At 42.3% G+C, this 17,089-nt stretch overlaps 1 protein-coding gene across 8 annotated transcripts in view; it reads right to left on the reverse strand.

Annotated features, from left to right (window-relative positions):
* PTPRC (protein tyrosine phosphatase receptor type C) overlaps positions 1 to 17,089 on the reverse strand; it is an 80,332-nt gene that overhangs the window by 23,776 nt on the left and 39,467 nt on the right. Inside the window, exons 3-12 of one of the 8 annotated variants that reach the window (XM_083506718.1) lie at positions 16,004 to 16,036; positions 12,813 to 13,004; positions 11,613 to 11,741; positions 9,287 to 9,388; positions 5,998 to 6,015; positions 3,811 to 4,041; positions 3,245 to 3,370; positions 2,379 to 2,525; positions 1,432 to 1,569; positions 111 to 260 (exon numbers count right to left, since the gene is read on the reverse strand). In XM_083506718.1, coding sequence (XP_083362844.1) covers positions 111 to 260; positions 1,432 to 1,569; positions 2,379 to 2,525; positions 3,245 to 3,370; positions 3,811 to 4,041; positions 5,998 to 6,015; positions 9,287 to 9,388; positions 11,613 to 11,741; positions 12,813 to 13,004; positions 16,004 to 16,036 — 1,266 coding nt within the window. Of the gene's footprint in view, positions 1 to 110; positions 270 to 1,431; positions 1,570 to 2,378; positions 2,526 to 3,244; positions 3,371 to 3,810; positions 4,042 to 5,997; positions 6,016 to 9,286; positions 9,389 to 11,612; positions 11,742 to 12,812; positions 13,005 to 16,003; positions 16,037 to 17,089 lie in introns of all 8 variants that reach the window. The other 7 variants (XM_083506717.1, XM_083506720.1, XM_083506719.1 and 4 more) reach the window with 7 other exon arrangements.

The following is a 17,089-nucleotide window of genomic DNA, read 5'->3' on the forward strand; positions in this document are numbered from 1 at the left end:
GCAATGCGTACAGTAGCAGTTTTATGTAGCAATGTATGTAGCAAGTTTTAAAATAGGGGGGACGGACTTTTAGTCATAGCGTTAGCACAATATTTGAGAACACAACTTACTTGCTGCTTTAGTGGGAATTGTCTTGCTACTTCGTTGCCCTTCCAGTACTGCATCATTCTGTGTTTTGGTGTATGCCCAGACATAGACACTATAATTTTTGTAGGGCTTTAAGTCATTCCATATATAACTGGTCTTCTTTGAAACATTATCTGTATTTTCTAATTAAAAAAAACATTTTTAAAAGATTAGAAATTACATGGAATGGAACAAGATAAAACCATCAATACAGATAATAGCCAGCTTTCAACAATACATAACATTACAGTTCAGGCATTTGCTTGAACACGTGGAAAGTTAAACTGGAAGTGGGGTGAGGGGTGTGCACAAAAGTCCACCCCAACATTCCCAGACTGCTTTTCTTTGTGCAAATAAAAAGAATATTGAATAGGCCTTCTTTGGAATAGACCTCAAGGCGCATGGAAGAACATATGAGAAGAGACACTGCTTCAGAGCCAAGAAGGCAGAGATGGGCGCAAGCACTCCTTGATTTCCATTTCTCTCAAAAATGAGCTGATCTACCGTATTTTTCACTCTATAAGACGCACCAGACCACAAGACGCACCTAGTTTTTGGAGGAGGAAAACAAGAAAAAAAATATTCTGAATCTCAGAAGCCAGAACAGCAAGAGGGATCTCTGTGCAGTGAAAGCAGCAATCCCTCTTGCTGTTCTGGCTTCTGGGATAGCTGTGCAGCCAGCATTCGCTCCATAAGACGCACAACATATTTCCCCTTTTTAGAAGGGAAAAAGTGAGTCTTATAGAGCAAAAAATACGGTATTTACCTCCCAATCAGAAAATGGCTCTGATCACTGGTGAACCCCTATAAATCAATGGAGAAATTTTCCCGCAGCCTGTGTGTTAGGGGAATACTTAGAAAAAAGAGGGCCAGGGCTGTTGGCTTGTAATCAACTCTTCAAAGCACACCCCCAGTAAAATAGTTTTAAAATGATCTAAAAATACCCCAAAATAAATGTCATCCTCAGAACATTAAAAATGATTCCCAGGGTGCTGCTACCTTCACTAAGGGCTTCAATGCAGGGAAGGAACTCGCAAGCAAGCAGCACCCTGCAAGATCTAACCCCACTGCTCTCCCCTCCATCCCATCTGTTTAACTAGGATTTAAGATTAACCCCCCACCTCCTTGATACAGGACTGGATGTGGGACAGAGTGGTGGGGGTCACCCCCCCCAGAGAATCACAGAATGGGTCTGCCTGATCCAGGGGCCACAAAGCAGATCAGAAAATCTCTCTACACACACACACACACACACACACACACACTTAATATGCTTTCTGGCAAAATGATGCAAAATGTACCTACCTTTTTCACTGCAGTGGTCCCCGAGGCAGACCATGTACCCATCAATAGGGCCGTTTTCTTCAGACTGTGGCTTCTTCCACGTGATTTCTATTGTAGAATTACTTGAATTCCATGAAATATCTTCAGGCTTGCCAGGTGCTGATGCAGGAATTTAGCGGGGGGGGGGGGCGGGACTCTTTTAAAAATTATTCAGGAACCCAGTGATAGTTCATAGAATCACAGAATCATGGAGTTGGAAGAGACCCAAGGGTCATCTAGTCCAACCCCCTGCAATGCAGAATTCTCAACCAAAGCATCTATGACCCATGGCCATCCAACCTGTGCTTAAAAACCTCCAGTGAAGGACAGTCCACTACCTTCCGAGAAAGTCAAAGTTTTACTGTTGAACAGTTCTTAATGGTGGAAGGTTCTTCCTGATCTTTAACAGTTTAACAGTTCAAAAACTACTAAGCAATTAAAGATATAAAAATGTTTAAAAAGCAGTAGGTAGGGCCAGGGATGGATAGATGAATGAATGAATGAATGGATGGATGGATGGATGGAATGGGATGGACTTATGATTGATCTGTCCATCCCTACTGTCATTTCCCCTGTCCTCTCAGTGAAAGTGTAGTGACAGGATTAAGGAGAAAGAGCAGGAGACTCTGCTTGTGGCTCCCTTTGGACTACCATGCAGTTTTGTCTCAGGAAGGCCAGAAAATAAACAGTGGGGAGAAGAAGGTGGACCTAGCTGGAGAAGGGGCCCACCATGGACATCTTACCCAAGGGCCTCCAAACTTGGATCAGGCACTCCTGCCCAGATTATAATCTGTCACGGTAATACATTGAATCCCATTTGTATGCTTTTATTTATATGTGCACATAGATACCCTTCATCGTTGTAATAGTTTAGTTTCTGGGATGAAGGCAAGTTCATAAGTGACTAAGCATCATGTTGTCATACTCACTTCCATAATCTGTTGTTAGCTGTTTGTTGCCAGTTTTCACAATATTGCCATGAAACAATAATTCTGATAAACAACTGTAGTTCTTGTTGGGTGATAAACCTGTCACTGTACAACCATTCTGCTCTTCAGTGGTCCGAAAATTCTTACCTATAAGAAATTGCAAAACATCATTGCTCCGTACTTCAGGCATCCAGAAGCATCTATGCCATGGATGGGGAATTTCCTTACCATTGGCCATGCTGCTTGAGGGAGCTGAGTCCAAGAAGATATGGAGGGTCATGTAGGTTAGTTTGATTGACAAATAAACAAGAACATGCTACCCCACTGTCTTGCTGATAAGAACTGGAGCTATGGTGAGCCACTTTGACAAGATCCCTCTTCCTTCCCCTGACCTCACCTCCAAGTGAGCTGCTATTTGACTGTAGCTATATGTTTTAGGTCTCCCCTAGCCTACACTTCTTTGGCACCATCCATATCTAATGTTTCACACAAAATATTGCACCCTTGTTATCTACAGTAATCAAACCTGGAGAAACTATCAACAACTTGTGATTTTTTAAGGACTTGAAACCACTCGTGTAGAGTAAGATCCTTCTGGACAGCAGGAGGTATTTCTTCTTGCTATTTCATTAAGGTGTGTGTGTGTGTGTGTGTGTGTGTGTGTGTGAGAGAGAGAGAGAGAGAGAGAGAGAGAGAGAGAGAGAGAGAGACTCATACCTTTACCAGACTTGCTTGCCTTTCCACCTCTCTACACTTATTTCTAAATACGTCCATACATAGGACACAAAAACAAAGGTCCCCAATAAAGTGCATTTAATTATCCAGCCAATAAAGACAGAAATGCAAAAACTTCCAAAATCTCCTACCATGAGGATGACAGCGACAGGAATATCTTAAATGGCAATGATGCTTATCATATCTGCGATTGTTCCAAGATAAAGTCACACTGGTGTTACTTTTTTTAGGTTCTTCTAGTTTCCACTTATCGGTTTCTTCCAAATAAAGAAAAAGGAGAAAAATATCACAATGACATTCTGTTCAGTATTTCTTTTTCAGTTTTAAAAGCATGCTGGATAATACATTGCTTAGTGGGTTGCATCATTTTACCCCAAATGAGTATCCAACACAGTTTTCAGTGTTCATATTGAATTAGTGTACTTTTATGTGTTACATGACTATGAGATACGATGGAAGGAGAAATAAAAACATTGCTTAGCTTTAAAAGCCTGTTATTGTGAGAAACTGAAAACCAGTATATTAGTTGACACCAAAAAAATTAAAACTGACTTCCCGCACCCTCTCTAGCCCTCTGACATACCCCCAGGTTACGTTCTCCCAATAACTTAGCACTGGGGGGAGGACAGCTCATCAGAGTGGCTGAAAAACAAGAAGGCAGATTTTGCTTAAATAAATGAGAAGTATCTGATCTTACCCGGGGGGACATAAACTGGGAATATTAAATCATCACATCCATTAAAAGATGCTACTATCTTGTATTCGTCACATTCTTGAAGTCCAGCAAGCGTGTTTCGGTCCTTGTCCCAAGTACAGTGGGCATTTTCACAGCTAACATTTTGCAGCTCTCGCCCCTTCGTAACTTTCAGTTCTGCAGTGGCACCCTGTGAATTGTACTCATAACGAGCCACTGAAATGTTTATACGACCTAAGAGATGAGAGATATGTTTAAATGCTTGTTGCACTGAAACATGTTAAAAACAATCAAACCACAAATAATGTTTAATGTGCATTAACAGTTTAAAGAGAGGCACAGTATGTGCACTACAGGTGAGAGAAACTGTCCTTCTGCTGATTACTTAGATTTGCAGCTGCTTGTTTTCCTTCAGTTCATACTGGTAATATTTCAGTTCATTAACCAGATCTGCCCAACCTGTGTGACTCACCAAGCCAAGCACAGCTCATCAGCAATATATATAATGGCCATCGGAGGCTCATCAACAGAGCAATTCCCCCATAAAAAAACACCTTTGTGTCAGGCTGGGGTGGGGTGGAATGTGATTGGGCAGAGCTGTCCCCCTGCACAGCCTAGGTGGCCTCCTGCCAGCCATGCCAGCATCACTCTATTGGTTTGGCACTTCTCCACACACACATCTACAGACAGGCAAAAGTGCCTCTGGCAGGATCCCCAACAACAGCAGCCAGCAGAAGCCCCTGGAATCCATTGACCCAATTGGTGCAGCAGCTCCAGTGATCCTGTCCCCTTCCTAGGCATGGAAGGACTTGTCAATATTGGTTGTCTCCATTTCCAGTTTTTGTAAGTTCAGTTCTCTGCATTTCTTCAGCAGTTTGTGGTTTTAAAAGAAAAACCCTTGATCAATTTAGTGCAATTTTATCCTAATAAACACATATTTTGACTAATCTACACATATTACACCCACACCCACACCAAGTATCGGTGTTGTTGTAAGCAGCAGTCAGTTGGAGTGCTACACAGCAAAATTTGGATTTTTGAAGGACACCTGTGTTTTAGTTCTCACGTTGCTTTGGAAAGAGCTACTGTTCAGCTACTGCTGTAAAGTTGGTGAGTATGATTGAGAATGTGTGTGTGTATGACTTATAACTGAAATGTAACTGATATGAAGATTATAGAACACAGTGATATAAGATCAGAAATGAACTCAATCCACCATGCGGGGAGCCACTTTAAATAAAATGTATAATTGGAAGTTGATTGGCATTTTGATAATTGTATAATTTGGGAATTAATTATTATAATAATTTGGCTACTATTGGGGGTATATTGGAATACTAATAACAACTTTACAAGAGATTGTGTGTGTGTGTGTGTGTGTGTGTGTATTAGGGACTGCAGTTTTAATGTATACAATAAATACGCTTTGTTGAGTTGCAACTCTCTGGGTCTACTTGTGTTCCCTTCTCCTAAAGAACCAGCTAAAAACGAACCTCTGATTTGTAAGATTTCTCCCCCAGTCTCTGCCCTTTCCTGTCCTGCCATCCCAGCCACTAAACAAAGCAAGGCTGTTGATTCAGCAGCTACCTGTATGGTGGGGAATGCCCTGCAGCTCTGCCAAGTTTGGCTTGCGCCAGGGAAAGATTTAGGAGAGCCTGGCTAATTCAGTCGCACTGGGCACAGAGCCTCAGGGGCACCGTACGTAACTATGCTGCAGAATGGAAGGTGAGAGGCGGGGGGGGGCACCAAATTTTGGAATTGCACAGGGCGTCGTTGAAATTTGAAGCCCTCAGATCTGCCACTGCTTGTGCTTCATAGCCCTTTGATCTTTTGACTGCTGTTTGTGTAAAAGGGGCTGCAAAATACAGGAGAACCTCAAGTTTCTGGGAGGCCACAGCTGTTGACCTTCATGAAGTTCAGGGAATGAAAAGGAATGGTCAATTTTTAGCTACATATTTAGCTTACATATTATATGGATATTCAAAGATATTTCTTGTATGCATGAGTCATATATGTGAATGGTCCCATTATTTGCTAGTGACTCCCAAATCTTGCAATTTACAGGCACATTTTTAATGCCTGGTTTTCTGTATTTCATTATCGTTCTTGAGAATTATCTGTTTCCTCGAGAATAACAAAAAGGACGTCTAACAAGCTGGGTCCCATCTTCAAGAAAACATTAAAACTTACTGCAGTCCACGGGAGTAGCTGTAAGAAAGAAGATAAAATCTTAGAAGGCTCTTCATTATAAACGTATCAAACAGAAAATAATTATTCACATACAGTATGTATATGTCTGTGTGTTTATATACTGCTTAGTGCCAATATAAGCTTCTAAGTGTCTTACAAAACATAAAAACCAATTACTTTAAGACATTAAAATATAAGCTTCCATCATTAAAATATCTATATAACATCGTACCTTTTATACTATGGTTTTGATCTTTTTCATGGTATTTAAGCATAAACACGGTTAACTATACTTTGCATTGAATAATTGAAATACTGCATAATTACTGGGGACCAATGAAATAGCATTGAAATGGAGGTAAATGCAGTATACCGTACTTGAGGTGTGGCCTACAGACCTTGCTGCTCTGATATGATATGCACCCCAGGCCCAGCGAATACATGCAGGCACCAGCAAACCTCAACCACAGCTAATATAGTATCCAGAAGACAGTATTCCTCCACTTGTGGCTCTGAGGCAATTGGTCTCTTGGCAGCTGAACAGTCTCCAAGGCCTTGTTACACTGGGCTGCTACTGGTTGCAGCGGTCCTAGTCAGTTGCAGGATTCTCGAAGCTACAAACATGAGTCTGACCAAACTGCGGGAGGCAGTGGGAGACAGGAGTGCCTGGCGTGTTCTGGTCCATGGGGTCACAAAGAGTCAGACACAACTAAACGACTAAACAACAGTAAAGGTGGCCCCATAACTGAGACATGGTAACTTGAGCCCTACAAATGCTTGGTGTTTGCCGGGAGTTTCTGTCACCTGTCTGTTCTTATATTGGGGTAGACATCATGTCAGGGCAGTAGCATCTTCAGAGCAAACTCTTACAGCCACAAAACTACAACATTTTTTATTGGTTTCCCCCAAAAAACATTTCCTGTGTAAACGTTATTGAAATGAAATTAGACCTTATGCAAGAGCACCTGAACTCTGTTGCTGATGCTTAAGTCTCAAAATGTGGTTATTTGGACTTTATATTGCACCTGCACCTTACAGAGATTCTGTATGGCTAAGTCCCATCTCTGAGTTCCCCTACCATCTCAGCCTTTTGGTGGGTGGTACCCTCTCCAGAAGACCTAATCTTGGGCCCACCCTGTCGACTTCTTTGTGCTACATTAAAGCCAAGTAAATTAAAACATCATATCATTGGGCAAATAGTTTATATTAGTAATAGTGCAATCTAATGCACGCTTTCCCTAGTGGGACCTCTCAACAAACTTGTCTGCATCCTTACTGTATATTGTCATACTTGTTCAAAACGACGTGACAACTTAGGTCACTGCAAGATGACTAAAAATGTTTTGCAAAACTAGCAATTTCCCACTGAAACCGCCTACTTATAATCTTAGCCTCAAAAGTTTATTTTATTTTCCGCATTTCCTATTTTCTATTTTCTACTAATCTGTCCTCAGAAGACAGGTTCTGACAAAGTGTAAATTATTTTCCCTAATAAGCTATTTAAATGCTTGCAACCGTTGATACAGTCTGAGGTTAATTCAACGGCTTGTCAGATAGCCAAACATTTATTTGATTGCCTCACTATTCTCTGATCTTGGGGCAGGCCTGCTGCATGTGGGGTTTGTCTACATTTATTGTTGGAGAAAAACAGTAATTCCATTTTCGCTTTGTGATGTTTGTTTGACTTATCGCTTGAACTTTCTTGTGAAGTTATGAGGGTCGTTGCTTTCATTCCATTGGCAGTTATTCTTCCTTACATTTTCCTACATTTTCATTGACTTGGGGATGGATGAATTGGTCTATTTGCCACTTTCAAAAGTGTGTACACATAGGACTGTTCTGTCCTGCTTCCATAAGAAAATGTGCCTTTAAATACCTATATCAGGTGTGAGGAACCCTTTGTCCCTGCATATTCTGGTGACCTACCATTCTTATCATCCCAGGGCGTTTGCCATGCTTGCTGGGGTGAACTGGGAGCTGTAGTTCAGCAGTGTAGCCCAGTAGCACTTTCTAGGGGATCCAACACTTTAAAATGTTTAATGATAGTCTTACTCCACCTTTCTTGCATGATGGAATTCAAGGTGGAAAATCTAGGAGTCTTAAATGGTCTCCCATCAGAGCAGTGACCAAATCCAGGGTTTCGTGAGCAGAATTCTGTTCATTCAATGGGACCTCTGCTTCCTCTCCTCTCTCCCAACCTCCAAAAACTGCTCCAGGGGGTCCTCCAAAGTCCTTTGAGGGTGTGGGGGGAACTGCAGGGAAGAGGAAAGGAAGAGGACGTTCCATTGTTCACAGAAAAGTCTGTGTGGTGTAGTGGTTAAGAGCGGTGGACTCGTAATCTGGTGAACAGGGTTCGCATCTCCGCTCCTCCACATGCAGCTGCTGGGTGACCTTGGGCCAGTCACACTTCTCTGAGGTCTCTCAGCCCCACTCATCTCACAGAGTGTTTGTTGTGGGGGAGGAAGGGAAAGGAGAATGTTAGCCGCTTTGAGACTCCTTCGGGTAGTGATAAAGCGGGATATCAAATCCAAACTCTTCTTCTTCTTCTTCTTCTGTGAGTGGAGCTGCTGCATTGTAACCCCAGGGCTACAATTTAGTTATATTTTAGCAGTGCTTCCAAGTTGGTTTACCATTTATAATTTTTGCCATCTATTTTCTGCTTTTATTTTTATTTAGTCTTTGCTCCTGCTTTGCTTTCATTTATTTTCTGATCACTCAGCTCTACGCTTTTTATGATCACCAAAGCTTTCCTTAATAAGTAGCAGGAACCTTTTAGATCAATTCCTTTTTAAATTATAATTTATTATAATTTTGATGTTATTGTGAAATCTTGAATATTCATATTATCCTCAATTCCAATTACTGTTACAATACATTTCAGTATGACTGGTGACCAAGTGCTGTGGTCTTCTGCTGTTAATGAAATTTTATGACAAATACACAGTAACAGAGATTGCAAAGTGCTGTCTGTTGTGAAAGCCACCTAAATTAAATGGATAATTTGCTTAAAGTAGCAAGTTCTTATGTTTGTTGCAGTGCATTCCAGAATTGGGGTAAGATATGCCAATTTAGATAAAGCAGTATCCCACTTCTCATATGCCAGATATCAGTCTTGGCTCTTAAACCAGATTCTTGGATTGGAATTCATAAATAATTTCTGCATGAATCCAATTCATTTCAATTGTGTTTGCACAGGAAAAATTTCATTCTCAAAGGAATTTGGATGCCATTCAAAGCCATGCATGCATGTGGTGCTAGCAATGCTCTTAAATGTGTGCAGGTTTGTCACCTATTGGACCAGTGGTGGTCTCTGAGAGAGCTGAAGGGATGTTTGCTGGAGTGCCAGAGGACGCTGAAATGTTGGTATGCGTGGTGGAATTATCCCCATCATCTGCCAGGAAATAAACAGAACGTTAGCGTTACATTCAGCAATTATTGATGCCATATCCCCATGAATGGAAACAACCTTGAAGAAGAACTGCAAGCTGAGAAAATGTGTTCCTTCTCCTGTAAAAAGGAAAACTAGTCTTCTTAATGGGAATATAAAGTACAGTCCTACACACAGAGACCTGCAGATAAGCACCATTGAAGAGAGTGGGTCTTACTTCTGAGGGTGTTTGCATAAGATGCTGCTGCAACTGTTATTCCCTGTTCATACCAACTCAGAAGTAAGATCCATTTAGTTCAGTAGGACTTAATCCCAGATAAGTATGTACAAGATTGCAGTCTTAATTTCTTACTCGAAATGAAGAACAGAAGTGATAATTCAGATGTCTACAAAACATTTCACTTTGATATATGAATAAAGGTTCCTTCCTTCCTCATTTTTACAAGTCTACCACGGTGGGTGGGCATGCAGTGGATTATGGCTCCTTTTTTTGGAGAGATCATTGGTTAGTTTAAAAACTATAGGTATTCTTTTGGGTGTAGATTGTGTCTGGATAAATATAACAATATGGAATCCATTTATCAAGAGTAATTCTACATTTATTGGAAGAATTGTATTACTGATATACTCAATTGTATCACGATTTCAATTTTTCTTTTGTTTGTTTTCTTCTTCTGTATTTTCTTTCACATTATTCCCTCACTATACATATAAAAATAAAACTATATGTGTTCTTATCAACTCAATTAAAATTGAGAATGAAAAATGTTTTCTATTCTAAATGATTTTAAGATACTGGAAGACAAATTAACTCTGTCCTGATTTTATACAAATTTGTAACATCAGGGCAAATGTGGTATTAGAAATGGCTCAAATGGCCAGCATCTCTTGGGTTAACACGTGTGTGTGTGTGTGTGTGTGTGTGTGCGTGTGCGCGCGCGCTCGCAATGTGGCTCTTACCTTTTGGCCTCAGTACAGCAAATATTTATTACCCAACTACACAGTATTAAATGCTGACTTCAACAACACTGGGCCTTAAAAACAACAGCAACTTCATAATATATTTGTTCATAGCTGTGAAACCTTTCTTTGGTTCAAAGCAGCCTAGACTCTCGAGTCATAAAGCTCCAGGGAAATTCTACATAATTCTACATAAGAACCACTGGCATTTATTTAGTTAACTGTTTCATTTAAAGGAGTTCCTACCATTATAGACATATAAAACAGGATGTGTAAAACAGGAGGTTTGCAAAGGAGATGCTCCCTGTTTGTTATGTCCTTGCTTACTAAAAACTGGAATTAAGGTTAACCTTTCAAAAGTGTAATATTTAAAATAAACTATCTGCACATGGAATCACTTCCAGGAAGAATTTTACACTGGCAAAAGTAATTCCTGAATTTGCTATTCATGTAGGGTTCCCAATGTTCTTTCTCATCCTGCTTCTGAACCTTTGAAACCACTGTAATATGGTAAAATAGGTGGGGCTTTTCTTAGTGTGTAGATAAAGTGATGTGGAAACCCTCCACCACCGCCAGAAAAAGATACATACAAGTAACTTGTCCCCCAATGATCCTTTTCACGGGATCCTAGCTTTTAGTACATTGATTTGTTTGGTAAGTACATGCCTGGTTTAATGTATCAAGGGGCAGGAATAACTGGTGAGAATTCTTCTATAAGACAAATTGGGTGTGTACACGTGTCACGGCAAGCCATAAACCACGTGAACAAACATAGCTGTCATTTCACTCCTTTCTTCAAGCTTGGATCACTCTAAGCAACTGAGCTAAGCGTTGACTTAGCATGATGTTGGAACCAGCACTCATAGCTTGTTTCCAAGCAAATCATGACATTGTTTAGGAGATCATGTGAAGTCAATGTTCATGGTTAGATGTCCAAAATGCACTAAGTTGGCCATTGACTTGATATTTTTAAACTAGACACACAGGAATGCATCCTCCAATGACTACCCAGCTTTATAATGCAATTAAAAGCTTAAAGATATCCAGATTTCAAAAGAACCTCAACAATCACCTGGTTGACATCCCTGCCAATACAGGGAATTCAATGTTAAAGCATCCCTCAGAGGTGGTGGTCCAGCCTCAGCTTAGCAACCTCAAGCAAAACATATATGCATTCTGATAATGCTTAACTATCCCACAAACTGAATATTCATGCCCAGTACTTAAGACATTGCTCAGGAGCACTGCAAAGAACAACATGGCAAACCTGGTGGTGCGTGCGTGACGGTGGAGGGAGAGAGTGAAGGAGGGGCAGCAGTGCTGCTGAGTGCCTGAGTGCTGGAAGAGTTTGCGTCCGTGCGAGGGAGGGAGGATGAGCTGCTTGTTGGAACAATCTCTGTAGTAACAAAAGTGCAATAATTTTTATTACCATTGTTACGATACAACAGCAAAGCATTAACTGGTTAACGGGTACCCTTCAGAGAAGGAAGCAGCATTCCTGATCTCTTGCAAAGCTAATTCAGCAGCAGTACTGTGAAACATGCTGCGGTTGCTACCTGGAGCATCAACTGTGTGGGCTCACCAGGTGGTTCTATGGGACGCGGGTGGCGCTGTGGTCTAAACCACTGAGCCTCTTGGGCTTGCTGATCAGAAGGTCAGCAGTTTGAATCCACATGATGGGGTGAGCTCCCATTGCTCTGTCCCAGCTGCTGCCAACCTAGCAGTTCGAAAGCATACCAGTGCAAGTAGATAAATAGGTACTGTGGCGGCAGGAAGGTAAATGGTGTTTCCATGCGCTCTGGCTTCCGTCACAGTGTCCCATTGCACCAGAAGTGGTTTAGTCATACTGGCCACATGGCCCAGAAAGCTGTCTGTGGGCAAACGCTGGCTCCCTTGGCCTGAAAGCAAGATGAGCGCAGCAACCCCATAGTCGCCTTTGACTGGACTTAACCGCCCAGGGGTCCTTTAACTTTCACCTTTAACTTTAAGCCTGATTCTAACCACGCTTTGGAGGGGAGGGGGACAGCCTATCATTAGTACAATTGGCCCAGCTCACATGCATGCCCCTTCATTCATGTAGCTAACCAAGCAGAAAAAGGTCATAATGGGATCAGCTCCCCAGTGTGAGCAACTCTGCAAAGATGAGTGAAGTGAGCCACAAAGCCAGCTTCAGTCTTGCTAACACAGAGATGCTTCCTGTCCTCAGCAGCTGTCCATGCGTACCTCTCAGCCCCCTGCCCCAATGCCTGTTCTCCCAATTTCTGCTCTAATTTTATGGTTGTAGAGTCGGCCATTCAACATCCATTGCACTGCAACTCAACATACTTATTCAAGTAAAGTTTCCAGCCACGTAGCAGTTATGTGATGAGGCTCCCCACCACCACCACCACCACCACCACCACTCTCCCGAGAGAGGACAGTATTCCTGGGGCAGTACAATCTCTTATCAGAAAACTCCCAAGCAAACCTGTGACGTTGGCAGAGACAGCAGTCGCAGGGGTGGTAGCTGCTTTGCTAACAGGTATTCCGGAAGCATTGGAGGCCTGGTAAGTGGGGGTCACTGCCTCCTTGGTCGCAGAGCCAGGCTTTGCTTCAGAGGTGCTTGCAGGTGAGGGTGGAGTGGTGCGTGGAAGTATGGGAGAAGAGCCAAGAAGAGTTCCTATGGTGAGCACGTGAGGGGGGAGGGCAATAAACAAATCAGCCATGTTACACAGCAGAGTCTTAAACAGAATGGCACCAGCAGTCTGTTCAACCAAGATGAATTACAAGGACTATTATGCTTCCAGGGTTCTGTCATTCCATCCTTACGAATACGGATTAGGCTATGGTGTTGGAAGTGCCATAACTGGAACATCTGATGCCTCAGCTACATGGATGGCTAGGGTGATTTGGAGCTCAGCCATACTTTGCAAGAGGGGGGTGCCTAACCCTATGCCCTTGTCCAACAACCCAAATCCAGATCGCTATCCAAAGTCACTATTAGCCCCAGGGAGAAAATCTCACAGACATTTCACTTTCTATGGATAACAACAGCTTGGGGTGTGGGGGAAAGGGTAGACTTCAACCCTCCAAATCTGGGCCTTTGTCTTCCAAGCAAGGAACTCCCATGTCTCGTGTAGTTCAACTCCAAGTTTACAAAATCCCTCGCTTCAGATATCATGGGACACGGACGAGGTACGCCATGTTGGAGGCAGGAGAATACCCACCCTTGCAAGCCCTCAGTAGGGATGTGTAACTGCGACTGGCACTCAGTACGGAGACCTGTTTTAGGGATGGGGAAGCTGTGGCCCTCCAGATGTTATTGGACTACAACTCCCATCTTCCCTGAGCCCTGGCCATGCTGGCTGTGGCTGATGGAAGCTGCGGTCCAACAACATCTGGAGAGCCACGGGTTCCGCATCCCTGCTCTATTCAGATACTCAGTGATGAATGAAGGAGGGGGAGAGAAGGGCCACACCCTCTGGCCCCTCCTCCTCTGACATGTCCCCATCACCTGGTCTTCTTCCCTCAAGGTATTGTGATGGTGGAGATCTGCAACTGGACGCCTAAAGAAGTACAACAGGCTCCTCCCTGCAGACCTTTTTTCTAAGTGGAGGCAGCCCATGGCAAGAGGTATATGGCAGAGGGGGCCGTTAGCTAGTGCATCCCAGCAAAACTCCTTGTGATGGCCTGGGATTCGATTGGATGCTGAACCTGAGGGATCCCAGCCTGCACAGGATTCCCCGCCTCCAGAACCAGCTGGGGCTGGGGCATGAGCCTGAAGGGTCCTCACCTGGGCTGGATCCTCAGGTGCAGGCATCAGCTGAGTCTGCTCTGGCTCCTGAGGTGATGGAGGACCCATTGCCTGCAGGTGCTCCACTCTCAGCCCCATCAGGGGAGGCTGAGGTTGCCTCTGGGTCCAGTAACCCTCCAGCCTCTCCTGAGCTACAGAGGCTCAGGGCAGAGAGGCGGAGGGAACTAAGTTCCCGCAAAAGGAGTGCTTGCCTCCAGGCCTGGAGAGGGGAGTCACTAGAGGATCGGGGCTGCCCTATGCCTCGGGGCAGATAAAAGCCGGCCGGCCCCAGTCCCAAGTTGTGGGAGCAACATTGTTGGTTGCTAGTTCCTACCTGAACACTGACTTGCTTTTATGCCAGAGCTCCTGACCCGCCCTGGCTCCCTGCTTGCATGCCTGTTCCTGACTTCACCCGACTCCCTGCCCTGCACCCAGCTTCAGCTACTATGGACTGCCTCCATGTTGCACTTTTGACCATGGACCGGACTTCGACCTCGCCTCTCGGGTAACCCACGGGGCCTGCACACCCCTCATGGAAGGCCAGGGCTTGTTTTTCAGCCAGAACTCAGTGGCCGCCATTGCCATGCAAACAAGGGAGATATTCATGGTGAGTTCCGGCACCTCTTTTTCCTAGAAAAAAGAGCACTGAGCATGACTTCTTACCTTTGCCAGGTGCAGCTCACAATTTCAAGGATATTTATCTGCTGAACACACCCTCTGGATAAAAATCGAACATGGCTGGCCATGATGGCAATAGCCTTCGAAAAATGTCACTAGCCTTCTTGATCATATGTACATACCTATACCTTTTGGTTTCTTTTGGACCACATGGGTGGTCCAAAAGAAACCAAAAAAGACCCACATCTCCCGTCTTACCAAACTTAAACTGAGTTGCTGCCAGCTGGTAAGTAAGTGGCAGTTTAAAATCCTGACAAATACCTTGCGGCTGAAAATATGCTAGACACTGTATGGAAGATGGAAGAAGCGGCAGGAGCCCATCCAAAAGTCCTTGTGTTCTTTGCTAATTAATCCAGAACAATTTCCATTGCTAGGTTCTGGATTTGCTACTAAAATTAACCCAGATTAAGAACACTTCCCTGATAAAATGCATTGTAGGGCAACCTGTGTATTTGCTCAATTAATCCCATTAGTATTTGTAATGCTGCATTCTTTCAAAAAGTTTTAATGCTGCATTCTTTCAAAAAGTTTTCTGGAAGTTGAACTAGATGTTTGAACTGAAATAAGTCTGAAACATGAATGAGGGAAAATCTGTTCTTTAATTACTATGCGTTACATCCAGATCATGCTTAGAACAGAACAGAAATCTATGGGACCTAGGTTAGAGATCAGTGTAAATCTCATTAATTTCAACAGGTCTCCCCTAACCATGACTATGCCTACAGCCAACTCTATATTGGCTCTATATTCACGACAACTAAAAAGTGACAAAAAGCAATTAAGTCAGAATTAATCCAAGTAAAGTCTTAAATATAGTTCCCAGGACTGAGGAGCAGGTCAAAGGTTAAATGGGAGAGAGAATACCCAACAAAATTGTAAAAAGAGTGGGGCAAGGAATAGTTATAGGCTTGCACAGCAAAATTGGCAGTGAGTAGTTGTATTCCTGACGAAACTCAATTTATTTTTAATCAGTTGGCAATCTGATTTTCAACAGCAAATTCTTGATATATTCATTCTCTGTAAGATGTAACTGAACCCAGTCCGCCTGTGATGTATATTCTGGATGTTTGTCTTGCAAATAAGGGAGCTGACCCAATCCCTCACAGCTTACTTATTGCCCTCCCCACTGCCCACCCCACTCATAGAACTGGATCATGACCCATCTATAGCAAATATTTAACATAAATGTGATAAACAACTTTTCTTACCTTGGGGAGTAGGAGCAGTAGGATTCTTTGCCACTGTTTCAAGAAAGAAAGGAAGAAAAAAAGAAAAGAGTTTGAGATGCAATTTCTTGATTTTTCTCCCACAAGGGACTTTTGTATCCTTTGGTGTATTTAATTTTTACAGATATAGATGAAATAGAGATAGATGATAGAGATATGAATTATCAGCAAAAGTAAATCATAATATACTGGTTGTAATTATATATTTCTTATATATAATAAAATTGGACAGAATAAGTATGGGAAACAGGTTTTTTTAACCAGCCAGGAGCTTTTAGTGGTGAAAACTCAAGAGTTACAAAAGACAGGGCATTTATTTTGAGCTGCCTTTTCTTGGACTTGTAGGTCTTCAAGTGAGTGTCTGTGATCCTTTTGTGACCTCTTCCCTTATGCTGTGCAGTATAATAGGTTTTGTAATATTAATAATAATAATGATGATGATGATAATTAATGATTAGATTCTTGCAACATAATACCACATCCTATGCACATAAAGCAAAATATCCCACTCTTGTCCGAAAGAGGAAGTTTAGGCAATACATCGGGGGGGGGGGGAACCATCCAAATAACATGATTTCCTGTCCCAGACAAACATTTGTACAGAAGGCAACATAGGGGTTAAGCTAACCAAAGAGTTTCATGATAGAAAGGCTTCCTCTGTTGTTGTTTTGTTGTTGTTTTTAGCCATATACATAATAAAGCTGTACCAAGAAGTAGCAATTATACTCTGTATAGCAGTACTGTAATGCACAGAAAGTTTAGAAAAAAATCTGTAGATGGCACCATAACACTACCAAACTGTATGCAGTAAATATCTGTTCCATAGTCAAATGAAGAGAAGTCATTTTTTGAACAGAGGATGTTAAAAACCATAGGGCACCTGATTGTATATCTATGAGCTATTCCTTTCTATTCATATTATTATTAATTCAGCTTGGGAATCACTTTTTTATTTAGTTATTTTACAAAAAGTAAGTCAGAGCAACTTACAAAAAGCAGCATACAAATTAAAAGCAATATAAAACTAAAAGAGAGTAAAAGCTAAAACCCATCCATATTTATATCTAA

The sequence above is a fragment of the Podarcis liolepis genome (genome assembly GCF_965112155.1).
Source record: "Podarcis liolepis genome assembly, chromosome: 6".
Classification (NCBI taxonomy): domain Eukaryota; kingdom Metazoa; phylum Chordata; class Lepidosauria; order Squamata; family Lacertidae; genus Podarcis; species Podarcis liolepis.